General features: G+C 41.6%; 1 protein-coding gene across 1 annotated transcript; it reads left to right on the top strand.

Moving 5' to 3' along the window:
- Positions 1–1,529: 1,529 nt before the first annotated feature.
- On the top strand, positions 1,530–16,208 carry LOC149284886 (rho GTPase-activating protein 4-like). The gene is made up of 22 exons (XM_089496040.1): positions 1,530–1,744; positions 2,027–2,189; positions 2,537–2,599; positions 4,210–4,392; positions 4,783–4,911; positions 5,096–5,317; positions 5,423–5,524; positions 6,021–6,215; positions 6,531–6,615; positions 7,190–7,217; positions 9,662–9,764; positions 11,267–11,327; positions 11,704–11,781; positions 12,384–12,518; positions 13,028–13,133; positions 13,584–13,817; positions 14,144–14,220; positions 14,326–14,506; positions 14,950–15,042; positions 15,527–15,679; positions 15,808–15,904; positions 15,996–16,208. Exons 1-22 carry the CDS (start codon positions 1,530–1,532, stop codon positions 16,206–16,208), a joined length of 2,916 nt encoding a protein of 971 aa, XP_089352166.1.
- The last annotated feature ends 743 nt before the right edge of the window (positions 16,209–16,951 follow it).

The following is a 16,951-nucleotide window of genomic DNA, read 5'->3' as shown; positions in this document are numbered from 1 at the left end:
AACTGGACGGGGAGCAGGGAGAATATGCGGGGAGAAGATATAATGTGGGTGAGATCACTCGCTTCTTCTCTGCCCGAAAATAGAAGAAACTGACCTGGAGACTCAGGGAAGCAGAGCTTCATTCGGAGACTCTGGGTTAACCGCAGGGAGCTCCGGGTTATGGTGGATTTAAAGAATGGGACCAACCATATGGTTTGGATATGGGTGCTAGGTAGTGATGCGTAATTGGCAACAATACTAACCTGCAATGCTATGGAATATGATGGTGCTATACATAACTTGTTATGGATTGTGCCTCTGATAAAATGGCTCCTTGTTAAAGCCTGAATGGCCAGTGGATGAAATATGGTATGGCACCCCAATCCTGGTGATATATGCCCCTGGGATAGGCATGTAGAGGCAGTGTATTTCATACATACAAAACATGTCGTCTCCTTGCAGCCGTGTTTCTGTGAAAGAGAGCGAAAGAGGCTACATTGTTCCCTGCAGGGTGACACTGCTCTGCTAATCAGCATCTTTATGGCACAGAATAATGGAAAGTGACAAGGGACTTTGCCGAATATGGCCCTGGGTGGATATGGTGTAGGTTCTTAGGATTTAAATTGGTAGAAATGATTTAGGATCTCTACTTAATCTGTAATGTGTATGTCAAACCTTTGTACTGGAAACAATACAGCCGATACCAGATCTGGGGTTACATGTACAAAAAAAGCACAACAGTGAAAAAAACAGTAATAATATTGGGCAATATTTGGTATTACAGATTGATACACACACATTCTCCATAGATTTTGACTGCCTACATAATAAGAAGATCAGTTGAAAAAGTTGGCTGTCAAAGAGGGACTGTCCTTCCTAAAAATGGGATACTTGGGAGATATGCACATATATATTCTTTTGATTCTCACACTTACCTCCTTCTGGAATAGGTTAGAATAAGAAAAAAGCAATATCTATTCAGCTTACCTGGTAAGTGCTAGTATACTGATGGAAAACTTGATCTCTACTGGAAGTGACATTCCTGTAAGTGTGCCAGAGTCCCGACAGCTGGTCGGCGACTTATTGTTGGTGATACCTGGAAACTCTCTGAGTCTGACCCAGAGAACTCTGGGAGAAGTGCCGCAGGGCCCTGGCACGCTCCACTCCCCACCCATTTCCCTTTTAAATGGGGGTGTTTCCTACAACGTCAGCAGGACCGTCCACCATCATCATTGGGACCGCCTGCTGGCGTCAGTGGGCAGTCCTGGCCGCGTCCTTCAAAGGTATTCTCCAGGTAGCCCGAGCCCACAAGTTCACCGGTATGGTGATTGTTGTTGATTGGTTCAGGCAGCCTTTGTAAGGATAGGGAGAGAACTTTGTGATGTGAAATTGATTAGGTAATACTGGCCCTGCCACAGGCTGCCACTGACTTCAGTTTCCAAGAGGTGACCTTTTAAGTGGAATATCTCCAAAACAGTCACGCTGGTTTGCAAAAGAACCACAAGCTATAAGGAACTTAATGAATGAATTTAGTTATGCTAAAAGCAGTGATGCCTCTCTTCCCTGCAGAGATCCGCATTCAGCTTGTGGAGCAAGTCAAGTGCATCGATGGCCAGGTGGATTTCCGTCAGCAGCTTCTGCAGGATATGAGTGAATTCCTGCGCAGGAAAGCAGAGATTAACCTGGAGTACTCCCGTAGCCTGGAAAAGCTGAGCGACCGATTCTCCTCCAAGATTCGCAACTCCAAGGAGCACCACAGTTTCAGGTCGTTAAGGACCCCTTTTATTATTCTGTGTTGGGGCAGACTAGATGAGCCACATGGTTGTTAATCTATTGTCAAATTGTATGTTTCTATGCTCTTAGTTGTACTATAAATATAAGCAATTGGTCTTTTTTTTTACTTTTGTGCTTCTGTGTACTCATCATATAATATCTATTATTGTCCTATTTACAATCATTGCTCCTTTTTTTTCTTCTGCCTCCTTTCTCATTTCTTATTTTCTTGCTGTGCAAGCCTCTTATACCTTTTCTCCTGTCTTCTCTTTAGGAAGGAACAGCACCTGTTATCACCTGTCAATTGTTGGTACATGATTTTAAATCAGACGCGCCAAGAGAGTCGAGATCACGCTTCATTGAGTGATGTGTATACCTCGCACCTTATCCCACGTCTCGCACATATTGGAGAAGACATAACGCGCCTTGCTAAGAAGGTTGGAATCTCTAAATTAACTAAATTTCATGGCAGGATTCAACCTCATTTACCAATCAAGGGATTTGGCTGCTCTGAGCCGGTTCTATGTGAATTGGGATATTTCATATTTTGATACCCCATGTCTGTCTCTCTATTAATAAGATCGTCGGATAATTTTCCCAGCACAGATTATCTATACTGTTCCAGATAGTATACAGATCTATATGCCATTCCGCTACAAGATTCTCTCATCCACATCCTAAATATAGAACCTACTTCCCAATACAGAGAGATAACAAAGTATCACTGATTTACGATAATACTGAGTTCGCTCTTTCTTGTTCTGTTTATTGTGTCTCCCCACAGAGTAAGGAAGTTGGAGTGCAGCAACAAGAAGACTTGCTGAAGTTGGTGTCGGAATTACAAGGGGTGAGTGGTTCCAAATAGACATTCTAAAAGAGTTTCTGCCACCCTGGGTTGGGTTTCATGGTGTTTCAGACAGTATACAGATTACTATATCAGTTAATTTTTTATGTTTTTATTTTATTTTGTATGAAGTCTATCTGTATTCGATCAGCGTGGGAAAGCAAGCAAACAGAAACTGTGCAAGCGTAACGCGTCTCGCGCATCACTGGGCGCTTACTCATACGTCTCCCTGGCCTGTTCAGAACGCTGAAGCATATATATACTAAAATAGATGTTGCCCATTTGTTTCTAAAAACCATATTTTTCATTTCTGTCTCCATACTCCTCATACTCCTACCTATCAGCTCCCCTTCACACCAGGGTCCTCCACAACATTCTCTTCCTTAGCACCAGAGTGCTCCTTCTTCCGTTCTTCACATTAGTCCTCCTCCACCGGACTACCTTCTTCCACTTCATACCGGGGCCCTCCACCTGTTGCCTCCCCTCTCCCACTTCACGTGCATACGAGGGACCTTATACATGTCTTTGGCTAGTGGCTTTGAATTGCAATGCTGGACTGAACCTTTACCTTTTATACCCCGGCCGGCGTGATTGACGGTTTCCATGCTGACAAGGCTTAAATATATATATATATATATTAATATATTTATTTATTACTCCAGTAAAGAAAAATATAGAAAAAATGAAATGTCTTTATTAGTAATACTACTCCCGGATACTGTATGCAGAAGAATACAATTTACACATAAAAATTATAATTAAAAGGACAGTTTACTGTGGCAGGAAAGTGCTCCTGTTGAAATCATTGGGGGGACTTTCCACACAGGCGCACAGTGGTCTTAAGGATATCTGGTCGCTGCAGCTTCCTGGCGCTGGTGGGGTTTACACTTTATAACGGTTTCCCTTTTTTTTGGGTTGCAACAATGGGATGAAATGAGGAAGAAGCAGGGTGAGCAAAAAGACAAGTAACATGGTGATAACTGACGGGGTAATAGCTTGAATGTCGAAGGCTCAGTTTACAGCAATGTGCTGTAATAGGGGACATGGGTTTAACGTTTCCACGCCTCTCGAGTGTCCCTCTTTAGTAGAAACAGTCACGCTTTTGGAACCAAATCGACCCGTCCCACTTTCCTCTCTTTTCTAAAAGCTAAAAAGGTTTGTTAGTGTTCTACAGCCTTAAAAACTCACAGTAATATATGTTTATAGACAAGAAAAAACGTAATGATATATTAAATTGTAATAATAAAAATAAAATACACCATTCTCTTTAGAAATCCATAAGATGTAGCCATCAATATGTCACAACAGGTATGGAGTCTTCATAAAGCCCCGCCCTGGCCACACCTCTAACACACCCACTAAAAGTGCCCCTCTTTGGACATTTAAGATGTTTAGAAAGGTAAGCCTTCCTGGGGAGGACCAAAGTTAAATTGTGTAGCCATTTAAAGAGCCGGAAATGAGTAGGCACCAACAGGCTTTAAGATGGATGGTAAATGCATGACTTGTGACTGACACTAGTGTCTTCATACGGGCACTTTACCTACACCTGGGAAGTAGACAGTCCAACCATCATGTTCCTTCCTTACATTCCATTATTTCCCATCCATCCCCAGGCGATGAAGACGTACCAGTTGTATCACAACGACAGCTTGAATTCTGAACATAAGTTAAAGGAAGCAGAAAAGCAAGAAGAAAAGAGGACAGGAAGAGTCAGCGAACAGACTGCAAGCTCCCCAGTCGCTGATAGAGGACAGAGGCGCAGCTCCCTAAAGAAGACTGAGAGACTTGTAGAGAAGGTAAGGCCTGTGGATAAAGTTTTATGTTTCAGTTGGATCTGCTATGCTCTAAAAAAGTTCTTTGTCAGGGGTTTGCAGGTAACTGGAATAGCCTTCAAATGGGAGTAGCATGGATAAGCACACTTTTAGAAGTTGGGGACAGCTGAAAATGTGCATAAGCTTAGCTTAAGATAAAGACGTGGCACGTTTGGGGAACCCACCGGCACGGAGAAGGAGAATATTTGGGGAATTCATCTTTCTGCAAGGAACTTCCAATGGGAATACCTCTGTTCTCAACAAAAGTTAACCCAAAAGTGGTTATGTAATATGAAATGTTAATGTGATATGAAACCCATTAATTAGACGGAAGGTAAAGTGTTTGAACCCTTACAAATTATGTTCTTTTCTCAGAGACTGAAGAAATATTTGGAGAATAGCCAGAAGTGCAGCAAGGCAAGAAACGAATATCTCATCAACCTGAACACTGTCAACGCCAACATCAATAATTACTATATAAATGACGTCAGTGACCTTATTGATGTAAGTGAACTTTACATTCCATATGGCTTTATGGCAAGAGTAGGCAACCTTCAACTGTTTGGCACTTCACCAACCTACAACCTTAGTATGATGACAGGTGTTAGTAGAAGTTGCTTATCCTAATTATATGTCCAGCAAATGGCATGGTTCCTCAGTGATATATCTTTTTTTTTTTCTACTGCAGTGTTGTGATCTTGGCTTCCATCTCTCCATGGGCAAGACCCTGCGTGTGTACCTCCAGGCTGAGGAACGCGTCCAGGCCTCACGGCAGCAGGGCTTGCAGTCCATTGAGGGGGCTGTTGATAACCTTGATGCCCAGGCAGATAAAAACAAGATGATGGAAATGCGCAGTGATGTGTTTTGTCCCCCACCACGCTTTGAATTCCAGCCACACGAAGGGGATGAGGTACGGGGGGATTTTGGTTTTGTTAATTATCTAGAGGTTAAAGGTCTAAATCTTGGAGTTTATATATAAACATATAATTTTTCCACATTCTGTTCTTTTCCCCAGGTGTCTGAAGTGCGATCGGAACCTTTGTTACACCAAGAGTTAGTTACTCGCTTCCAGCACATTCAGTCCAGATTGTCAAGTGAAAACCTGGAAACTGAAGAGGTGACATTTGAGGCTTTAGCCTCACCACTATTAATGGCAGCAACAAATAGCAAGAATTTGGACCTCACTCACTTTTAAGCTGTGGAATTGAATTTAGTGCAAGGCAGGGGCACCTGTGAGGAAAAGGAACCTTTCAAAGCACCCAGGTTAAGGGAAGACATTTCTCCCTAGAACAAATTTCATAAACAGTTTCCACTCCTTATCCCATGGCCACGTCAGTCTGTAATGCATTACATGGTTAGATATGAGGCTTAAGCCCTATCTAGACAGAAATCCTGAGCAGCCTGGCCTTTAGCTATTGACATTTAAGAAGATGTTCCACTGTCACCCTCTACAGCCAAAGACACATCATAGCCCGTCACCCTTTATAGCTATGGGGACAAGTCACCCTATGACCAATATAGCCATTTTTACCCTGCAGTCTCCATTAGACTTGGAACTTTCCTCCACTCTGTTGACTGTTTTCAGTGTAGCTGTTCTGTTGTCTTATTACCAGGTGAACAAGACCCTTAAGGCTACCCTTCAAGCCCTACTGGACATTATTGGAGCTGATGATTATGATGTGCTGGATGCTTTTCAGTCTAGTCAGTCTACGGAATCGCTTAAGTCAACAGGATCGGACACCAGCAGTAAAACAAGCACAGCAAAGCGACGAGCCAACCAGCAAGACACGGAAAACTTCTATGTCACTGTGAGAAAACTGTGTTCTAGCAGGGAACAGTATGAATGTGTGTGTGATAGAGTATAGTGTACGCCAAATAATGTGGGCGAGAACCATAAAGAGTACAAGAGAATCCCGGAGAAGAAGAAGACACAATGTAGCACAGCGGGGTAGACTATAGCCTCTGTTAGGTAGTATGTGAGTTGGACATTGTGACCACTGAATGTAGTAAGAGCAGAATGCACAGTGGTTTGGTTAGAATGGACTGGGATGTGTTTTTGAGTCTTTTTATCCTTCATACATTAAATATCCCTTAATGCAAATTATATCATTTTCCTCCTTTAGAAATTCCAGAAATATCTCGCTGGGAGAAGCACCATCTGCAAATTGCAGGCAAAGCGCGACCAACTGAAGGAGGCCATAGACAAAGGTCAGTTTAGTACAGAATATGTTAGATTGTTTTAGTGTTTAAGAATGCCTGCACTGTGCACATTTACTTTCGATACGCCAAACAAACTCTTATACAAAGGAACTCCTGTCAATGTGCATGGATTGTGTATATCCAATACCAACAACTCTTAGACGTTACATCACAGACTTACATATCAAAACTATTCAACTGAAGCATCAGTTAGTACGAAGCCTTGATAACGTTCGACCATAACATGGAACTCTCGAAGTTAAAATACAAGAGTTTGGCTCCTTTCCTCTACTTCTTCAGTCCCATCATCCCTAAAGGCAGCATGCAGTTTTCCAGGCAGTGGAAAATTAGATTATTGTATCCGCATCATGAAGGGCAACTATCATGTTTTGGCTTTGCCTTTGTAATGCCTAAACAAAGCAGAATGTTCAGATTAAATACTTTGGAGTCAAGTGAAAATTACACTTTGCCTATAGCATACATGTCTGGAGAAAATAGGGTCCATTTGATATGGTGTAACTGTTTAATCGTGTTAATCGCGTGCACGTTTAATGCTGACATCCTTCTTTCTGTTCCTCTACAGCAGCAATATCGGAGAGTAATGTATCAGGGTATGTACCTCCTGGGATGGGGGGAGTAGATCTTGATGACGTATGTATATATATATATGTGTGTGTGTGTATATATATATATATATATATTGCTGTGAAAAAAGTATTTCTCCCTTCCCAATTTCTTCTATTTTTGCATATTTGTCACACTTAAATGTTTCAGATCATCAAATTAATTTTAATATTAAAGATAAAGCTAACCAGAGTAAACACAAATTGCAGCTTTGAAATGATGGTTTCACGTATAAAAAAGATGTACAAAAAGCAATGCAACTCTGCCTGGCCCTATGTGAAAAGTAATTGCCCCCTTAATTACTAAATCAACCAATTAACCAAATGGAATTGATAATTACATTCAGTTTCACTAGACACACCCAGGCATGATAACTGGCAGCCCTGTTGAATCTAAGCATCAATTAAATAGCAAAGTTTAGCAAAGTGAAGTTGACTAAAAAGTCTCGAAAAGACTTGAAGATGAGAAACACGGTCATTGACAGGTATCAGTCTGGAAAGGCTTACAAACCATTTCTAAGGTTCTGGGACTCCAGTGAACCATGGTGAACCATTACCTACAAATGGAGAAAACTTGGAACAATGGTGAACCTTCCCAGAAGTGGTCAGCCTACCAAAAATCCTCCAAGAGTCCTTCAGCATGTTAAGAACTGCAGGCCACTCTTGTCTCAGTTAAGGTTAGTGTTCACGATTCCGCAATAATGGCATCCATGGGACAGTTGCAAGGAGAAAACCACTGCTGACCAAGAAGAACACAAAGTCTTGTCTCACATTCAAAAACACCTTGACCCTCAAGACTCAGTTGGGTTATGCAGCAGGACAATGATAAGCAGAACACAATCAGGTCCGCCTCTGAATGGCTCAAAAGAAACAAAGTGGAGGTTTTGGGGTGGTCTATTCAAAGTCCTGACTTGAAGCTGATTGAGATGCTGCGGCATGACCTTAAAAAGGCAGTTCATGCGCACAAACCCTCCATTGTGGCTGAATTAAAACAATTGTACCGAGAAGAGTGGGACATAATTCCTCCACAGCGAAGTAAAAGGGTCATTGTCGGTTATTACAAACCTTTCATTGCCTTTTGTTGTCGCCAAGGGTGGAATTCCAGTTATTACATGAGTATACATCATATGCAGTAGGTTTTGATTAACGGTTTACCTTTAATAAATTAAATCATCATTTCAAAGAATAATTTAAAATCATGTGACAAATAAGCAAAGAGAGAGAGAGAAATAGAGAGGGTGAGAGGAGAGGTAGAGATAACTCTGTAAAAGTGGTGTGTGTCCGTCCCTTATATAAAATTTATTTTATTTGATCTCCGACTTTCTAGTTTGTTCCCTCGTTGGGGAAAATGTGTGGCTCGTGGGGGAAATGGATGAAACAAGTCATGCCCATGGAGGCCAAATGGGTGGTATACATGGTAGTTCCACTTATCTCAAATAATTTTTCAAACTTCTTATGGTTTTAAGCGTATGACCAACCAACACATTTTATTTTTTGGGGGGAGTAGATGGCTCCTGTGGGTTTTTTGCCTTGGAGCACCATAATTGTAAATCCAACCCTGGTTTATTATTGTATTTATACTGAGGTCCCTGAGGACTCTACTCATCTCCTGTTTTGACCGTTACAACAAGAATTCATTTGTTGGATCAAATTGTGATTGATAGACAAAGAGACCAAGACATAGCTGTCAATATATTCTTTCAAAATAATCACATAGCAACAGTTTCTGTTCCCATGGCAACAAAACTCAACCGAAGAAATCCTTTCTGTTCTATGCAACAAAGCCGAACCTATCAGCGCATTCCTTTTGTGCCGCATGACTGTAAGATATAATTAAGCATCCCGTACGAAAATAAGAATAGGCCCAAATTTGATGTAAACAGAGAAATATGTTTCTAATGGCCTTGTGCTTCTGAGAGTAATAGTTACAAAAGATAGAAGGGTGGAATGGGTGATACGACACTAGTTTTTAGAATGGTTTTATTGGCACATTATTTCAGTGTTTATACTTAATCATGTCATTTTCTTACTACATAGATCTTACCAAGCTTTCTATGTACCACTTGATTGTCCTGTTAACTATCTTGAACTGCCTAATGTTTTCCAAAGAGGAGAACAAGTTATGTTATTTACTATCCTAGAAGATTACGGAAGAACATTTCATCTCCCTGACATCACTATTATGAAGGACTGATCCTACTGATCTTATGCAAAAAGTGCCCCTGTGCAATGCATAGAGATGAAATATCCCATCTCCTCCTCTCCTTAGCCCTTCTTGCTGGTGAAGCTCACCAAGGTTGAACCTTCGTGTGGTCAGGGGGTTGAAATGTCTCAAATGCAAACTTCAGATCTAATGAACACAGCCGTTATTAAAGCATTACTAAAGTAGAACTGGGTTTTGTGTGAATTGTGTGTCACACGGTTGGTTTCAGGCTGCAGTCAAGCACCAGTAAGTCTCAGCGTGTGAAAAGGCAGCGGTCGTCATCCCAGTATAACTACAAACTGTTTAACGGGGATTTGGAGGAGTTTATTCAGGTACCTCCCCGTGTGCTGCCCCTTCCCTTGCTTTCTGAGCTGGCTTGAGATGAATTGGTGACAGTGTTTTTCCTTTCCCGGAAGCCTCTGATGTGTAAATACTAACGACAAGCTGTGGGAATTCACCTTGGTGCCAGAAGAACTTACAATCTGTTCCGCTTTCTATGTTTTCACGGTGTTCTGATTATACTGTAAGCCTCACAGTTTGCTTCTCAAATAATTATTCTGACTAGAGTTGTGCAAACATCTCCAAGGTTCCCAACAATTTTGATAAAATAATTTTTCCGTTCTCTGTTCAGAACCTCCTGGGTATACCGTAAGTCTATTCACCAAACAACCCATTTTGAACTCTATGGGCTATTAGCTAAAACCTTGATCCCATAAAGCACATCTTAACCCCATTTTATGTCTGATGTACTTTTTAGTTTGTTGAGCTTTGTGAATACGTGTCCAGAGTTGACCCCCCATTTACTTCCATGTGGGCCCAGGAGCTCAAGTACCCGGTAAAATTTGTTTCCTTGATTGACAAAAAGAAGAACCTTTGCATTTATTTAGCTCTGAACTTTGTAGGCACAGTTGGTCCTAATTTATCTTTTGTCTTTCTCCCATTGTCTCATTCTATAGTTTTCCTATACACATAATATACACTATATAGTTTTACCTATGTACACAAAACAGAGCAAGAAGTCAGCGCTCACCTGAGATAGTTTTCCCATAAGGGCTCTCCTACTCCCTGTCTCATCTTCTGATGTTGACTAGCCTCTCAACTTCTCTCTTAAATTTTATTTCAGTTCTTGTTCTAGATGTTCTGCATCTCATTTGTCCTCTCTCTTTACTCCTTTATTGAGTTGCATTTTTTTTAAGACACGCTAGAACTTTGGTGAACATCACCTAACGAGAGACCTTTTTCTCAAAGGTTTGTGGACCTACTCAAGACTTTTGCACAACTCCGCATTAACCATTACTACTGACCATGCTTACTTCTAGAAACCAATACCGGCTTTTGCTCCTCTGTGCCCCCTGTGTTACTTCTCGGGCCAGGCCTGGCCCTGCTGCGTTTGCTTGCTTGTCCACCCTTATAGACCCTTCTTGTTTTGTCTTTTTGTGTTTGGCTCCTCTTCAATGCTGCCAGGAGACGGCGGTATCTTTCCCGTGCTCAGGTACAATTCAATGGTTCTTTTAATGCAAATTGTGCAATATAACCTCATTAGCTACCTAGTTTGGAAAGGTACACCAACGTTTAACTACTGGATCACCAACCCTTTTAAGATGAATGATCGGTAAAGGAATTTCCCATAAAAAAATAAGTATTTTTATAATATTAAATACTTTTTGATATAGCATAGCGTAACACATACCATTCATTTATTGTCACATTAGGTTTTCTTTATTTGCCCTTATGAGTAAACATGATAGGACATGTCCCTTTGTATATATCTGAATTGGAGTGGCATAAGAGCATGGAGTATATTTAGCATATCATTTGTCTCTGTCCCCCACAGAGTTCTGGAGAATCTATTCCCCGGGTTGTGTCCAGCTGTATCCGATTTATCAATCTCCATGGTGAGTAGGTATAGTGATATGACTCTGGGTCTTTGCGTTCCCTTCTGAGATTGCAAGATTTAACAGATCAGAGATTAACGTCAACAAGCTTTGGCGGTAGACTGAATGCCCATAGGCATCAAAATCAAATTGTTATGTTATATGCTACTTGTTATGTCCCGTTTACCCATTGTACAGCGCTGCGGAATGATGGCGCTATATAAAACAATAAATAATTATTTAATAGAAAGAATAAAAGGATCATCAAATATGGGGCTCAGGGGAGAAATCCTTAGAGAATAAGATGTCGTAGACCAGCATTGTAGAAAAACATCTCCTTTGGAACTGGGTTTTCGGATCAACTCTGTTATTAAAAACCACGTCGTCTGAATTGCAGGTTTACAGCATGAGGGTATTTTCCGTGTCCCCGGATCGCAAGCCCAGGTGAATGAAATCCGCAGTGCGTTTGAGAAAGGCGAGTATATCATTTTCTTAAATATATAGGGGTTCCCATGCAAATTTATGGTACAGGACGGTAGAAGAGGCGCTATTACCATAGCAACCAGAAAACAACCGCCAGATCCGTCCTTTATTTATAACCCTCATTGAGTGTAACAAACAGCTGGGTTTGTGATTTCGCTCCTATCCATTACCATGTGCCTGTGTCCATTACATTAATAGGTTTGGCAAGAGAATTGGATGATGGATTGCCATGTTGCATTATAAATATATGATTCAATAAACATGATAGAACACTGAGGCAGTGAACTTTATTGTATGCCCAGTTATAAACTGGAGATCTTTGTCTTTATAAGTCACATATAAGATATGCATATGATATAAAATATGTTTCTTGGTGCTTTGGTGCCCTCTGCTGGTTGAATAGATGATGACTTGCATTGGGAATAAGTGTGGGTATTTGCGTGTGTATACTGTGTATGTATGTAAGTACTGTATGTGTGTGTGTGTGTGTGTGTGTGTATATAATGCAACATTTTTCTCAAAGTGTATATGACCCAGGAGAATAAAAGCAGAGGCAGTTAAGGAGGTGTAATTTGCAGTTGCCCTGTCCTGTAGGTGAGGATCCACTGGATGACAGCTATTCTGGGCACGATGTGGATTCTGTGGCTGGGGTTCTGAAGCTTTATTTCAGAGGTCTAGAGAAGCCGCTCTTCCCAAATGAAATGTTTAACGACCTGCTATCCTGTATCCGTAAGTACACAGACGCGGCTTCGCTATAATATAAAGCAAGCCGTATGTTCTATACATCGTGCTAGTGAAATAACTCAATGGTTGAGTTAGTATTTAACATACATATGTTTACTGTACTGACGATAAGTCCAGAACGGTTGGGAGATCTACAAAATAAAATGTCAAAAATGTTTGTCTCTGGCTTTATGGAGATTTTAGATTGTTATGTTTGGGCAAACCCCAACGAGCTTCTCCTGCTATAAGGGTAAATGCATTTAAAAAAGGGTCACAATCACCTTTTTTATGTTTATGTATCACATTTAAAGGTTTATGCCAACGTATCCATAGTGTTACTGCTACGGTCTAAATAATGTTGCCATTTTAACTTTTGTGCACAACTTTGTGAATAAACTGACAGAAGTGAAAAAAACCCAAACAAAGTGATTAATTCTAGGAATGGTATATATTTTGTACATTTCCCTTACTGCATCTTTGCCAAGTATATTAACTTTTTTTAATCTTTTCCACAGAGCTGGAGACTGCGCAGGAGAGAGTGTTACTTCTCAAGAAACTGGTCGCTCAGCTCCCTCACTCCGTCACTTTAGTTCTCAGATACCTCTTTGCCTTCTTAAATCAGTGAGTAATATATGGATCTGTTAGCCTTTTCAAGACTCTAGCCTGTTGACATCATTGTATTGAGAGACTCTCATACTCTGATTTTTTTGGTATAATAGTGTATTCAGACACGTAAAAAAAATCTTAAATAACATGCTACGTTATCTTCTTGTGCTAGAGAGATGTGTTCTTTCCTATAAGATGCGGCATGCAAAAAAATACACAAATGCCTCTATAGGTATTTCCATACGAATCTTGCTTTAAAATCCAAAACTTGCTAATTTTCCAGTGCACTTTGAGGGTTCTAAGCAGAAACACATGAATAAGGACGCAAAGTCGGATAATTTCACTTTAGCCTGTAACGTTGTATTGAATTTGTCATGTGTTTGCAGTAATTCCGCAGAGTTATCTGTTGATACTGGTCGAGCTTTAATGGCCGATGTTCTAAACCTTTACACTGTGTTCTTCCAGTCTGTCCCACTACAGTGACGAGAACATGATGGACCCTTATAATCTGGCTGTGTGTTTTGGTCCAACCCTGGTTTCCATCCCTGAAGGACAGGACCCTGTTTCTGTTCAGGCCCGTGTGAACGAGGTTGTGAAGACCATCATCATTTACCAGGAGCGGATTTTCCCCGGGCCGGCAGAACTGGAGGGTCCGGTATACGAGAAGTGCATGACTGTGGAGGAAGATGAGGAGTACTGGTGAGGCAAAGCAACGTATGATAGAAAGGGCCTTGTCACTGTGAGATTGCACATATTAAGAACTGCTCGAAATCCAAGTGGCTTTATGGGACCAGTTTGGTCATATAATGGCTGCAAATCTGCCATTGGCTACATATACCTCATCAAATGCTCTTAGATGCATTTTGTCTGGATATTTAGAATTTTGTCTTGGGTTTTGTAAAATATGTTGAGTGTGTAAGGATTGATGTCATTGGTTTCTAAATCCCTTAAGTGTCACTGTCTAACTATAACATGCAGTATTCTGCACAGGTTTGATCGCTGAAGTTATGTCTTTATACTATTAGTGAGGCTCTAGCCCTGGATCCCACAATTGAGGAGTGCGACCAAGAGGTCCATCATGACGCAGCTGGAGGAGAGGAAGGTCGGAAACGTTTTACACTCATGTTTAGCCATGCATGCTAAAAGCTATAGATGATTGTTCTCTCCAAACTCATCTTAGCTCTCTTGTTTCCTGTATATTTCCCAGACTTGGACTTCGTGGAAGGAATTGCAAGGTTTGACTACACAGCTCGGACCCCCCAGGAATTGTCATTTAAAAAGGGGGACACATTGATTCTCTACGGGAAACCATCTGGTGACTGGTGGAGAGGAGAGGCAGCTGGGAATCGAGGTCTCATTCCCCACAAGTACATCAATGTCCCTGAAGGGTGAGTGGATAACTGAATAACTTAATTTAATTTGCAGAGAGTCACACCAAGGGTCACATGGTCACACCAAGGTATTTTACCTTAAAAAAATGGAAAACCAGTGAGGGGGTCACAGAAGAGGGGTCACTGGGTTAGCTACAGGAAAATAGTGTACCAAAAAAGTGAGGCTCTCGAATAGTCTGACATGGGTTCTATGGGTTAAAAGAATGCTCTGAACCGGAAGGGGTACAAAGCGGTGCTCAGGCTAGGAAGGGGCTAAACAGACAATATGTTGATTTTGGAAGAGAACTGATTTCACAAAAAATCCTTGGCCAGATAGGTGTCACACAGGGGAGAGGCAGCTGAGAAGAGGCACTAAGTGGTGATATGATGTTGGCAGTGAACCCGCTGCTGAGCGTATCGCAGGAAAATAGTCACACGGTGATTCTGTGACCTAATTGTAGGGCAGAGAAGCGACTGGAGCAACGAGGATTGAAGAAGGATGGAGAGCCTGGCCCACCACATACCCCAGATGAGCCGACTGTAGAGCCGAGCAGGTAAGAAGGGGATATGCAGGGAGCCAGCAAGTGGATCAAATTGAGTGGTGATTTTTAGTATAATGGCTAAGAAAGGTAGCTCTAGATTGAAGAGCTTCAACCTTCTTTACATACGAACACTTTATAGAACTCAGGTGACTAGGAATGAGTGGGGTGGTGTGCAATCCTTAGGTGGAAATAATCTATTTCTTCTCCTGCATCACCAACATCTTAGATAAAGATAGAATTTAAAAATTAGGGTCATCTGGTCCTTGTGTGTTGAGTGTTAAGATACTGCTCCACTCCCAGAAACATTAAGGCTTTCAACTTTTCATGATGCAGGAATTAGAAGAAAATGATCCTTGCTAGGTTATAGTAACAAGAACCCCACCAGAAAAAGTAAGGTAACATAGCCAGTTGTTTCAGAAGAAGAAAGAATCTCCAACTGTATACAATAAACAGCATTGGTCAACGGATACTGAATAACATTTGATTAAATTGTCAGGGTACGTGTAAACTCAGACAGCGCCTGCTCTCCCCGAAAACGCAGCGAGGGAAGCCCAATCAGGAAATTGAACTACCAAATCATAGAACCGGCTCGTCTTCCATTCGCCATCAGTCACCCTGGACCCATACGGTTCCTGGGGCACATGGAAAGGTAAGTGAGAGCGGGGGTTCTGAAGTCCCAATGGGCTCTTTAAGACAGCTCCAGGTTATAAATATAATAAAAATAGTACAATTTCAGTGGAGGTGATGAAAAAAAATGACTCTGTTTTGATTCCATAGGATTTCCAGCGCAGCAGGGGAAAAGAGGAACACAGACGGCCCGCAAAAGGGGACAAAATCCTGGCAAAGCGACCGTCCGGGGATAGAAGTGGATAGGGTAAGAGATGACAAAATATCCGAACATGTATGCTGTTGATGTAAGGGAAACGACCAGAAGACGTTTATTTTGTCCTATTCTATTCTTTTAGGATGTAACAAAAAACATGGACAGTGTCTTCAAGGAGCTGTTGGGAAAAACGATTCAAAGGCAGGTGGGACTGGAGGAACATGCAGATCCCACAAAAGCAGGGAAGCCACGGGAAACTAAACCCCCTGCACCCAGTTCCTGTGAACCAGTTCGTGGGAGCCCAGCTGGGAAAAAAGGGGCTCAGGGAAGAAGTGGTTTTGGGGCCAGGAAATGAATTTAAACTTCTTATCTTGAGCCTGGGATACAAATGAGCCCCCAACAGATTAATTCTCCGTGGGACCCCACTTTTCTCTCCTTCGGCCTAGAGCACAATGGTTTTGTGGTCAAGAGTTTTAACTGCGCTGACGATATTAGGACGCGTACTGAACATTCGCGCTGTAAAGGATTCGGTGTTTCCCCGAGCTCCCCTAACATGTCCTTTGTTATTATGTGTCCGTGTTTGTTATTGTCATAAATATAAGCACAGCTGTATGACGCCAGCTGGGGCTCCTTATCCTTCCTCTTTACGTCAAAGGAACCAGCAGAGGCCTTTGGCCTAGCCAATCTGAGAGTGAAGGGTACAGGTGTCCTTATTAAAAAAATACATTGACTTGTTGATTGCTGTAAGTGTTGAACATCATTTAAATACCTAATTCATTATGCATCCATCTTTTGTTCTTCTTCTGTTTATTTCCTACAAGCTTTTGACCTTGACTGCTGCGTAGAATGAAGAGTGAACCCAACAAGGTATCCAACATCAAAAGCACAACGCCCTGTGGGTGGGGATCGCCTTAAAGCCAGCATAGAAAGCTCAACATGGATGCAACATACTAGATACCCACTGTGTATCTGTAGTAGGAGTTTGGAATACTTTTCAGCTTATTTTAGCAATGGGCGAAGGAACTCCCCAGGGTTAAATTTTTACCTTACTCCAGGAGTAATTTCCTAGAAGGAAAATAGATAGCTGACAGGCAGGGG

The sequence above is a fragment of the Sceloporus occidentalis genome, unplaced genomic scaffold, assembly GCF_023333645.1.
Source record: "Sceloporus occidentalis isolate IW3139 unplaced genomic scaffold, rSceOcc1.0.p SCAF_87, whole genome shotgun sequence".
Taxonomy (NCBI): domain Eukaryota; kingdom Metazoa; phylum Chordata; class Lepidosauria; order Squamata; family Phrynosomatidae; genus Sceloporus; species Sceloporus occidentalis.
This window is presented reverse-complemented; position numbering and strand designations above follow the sequence as displayed.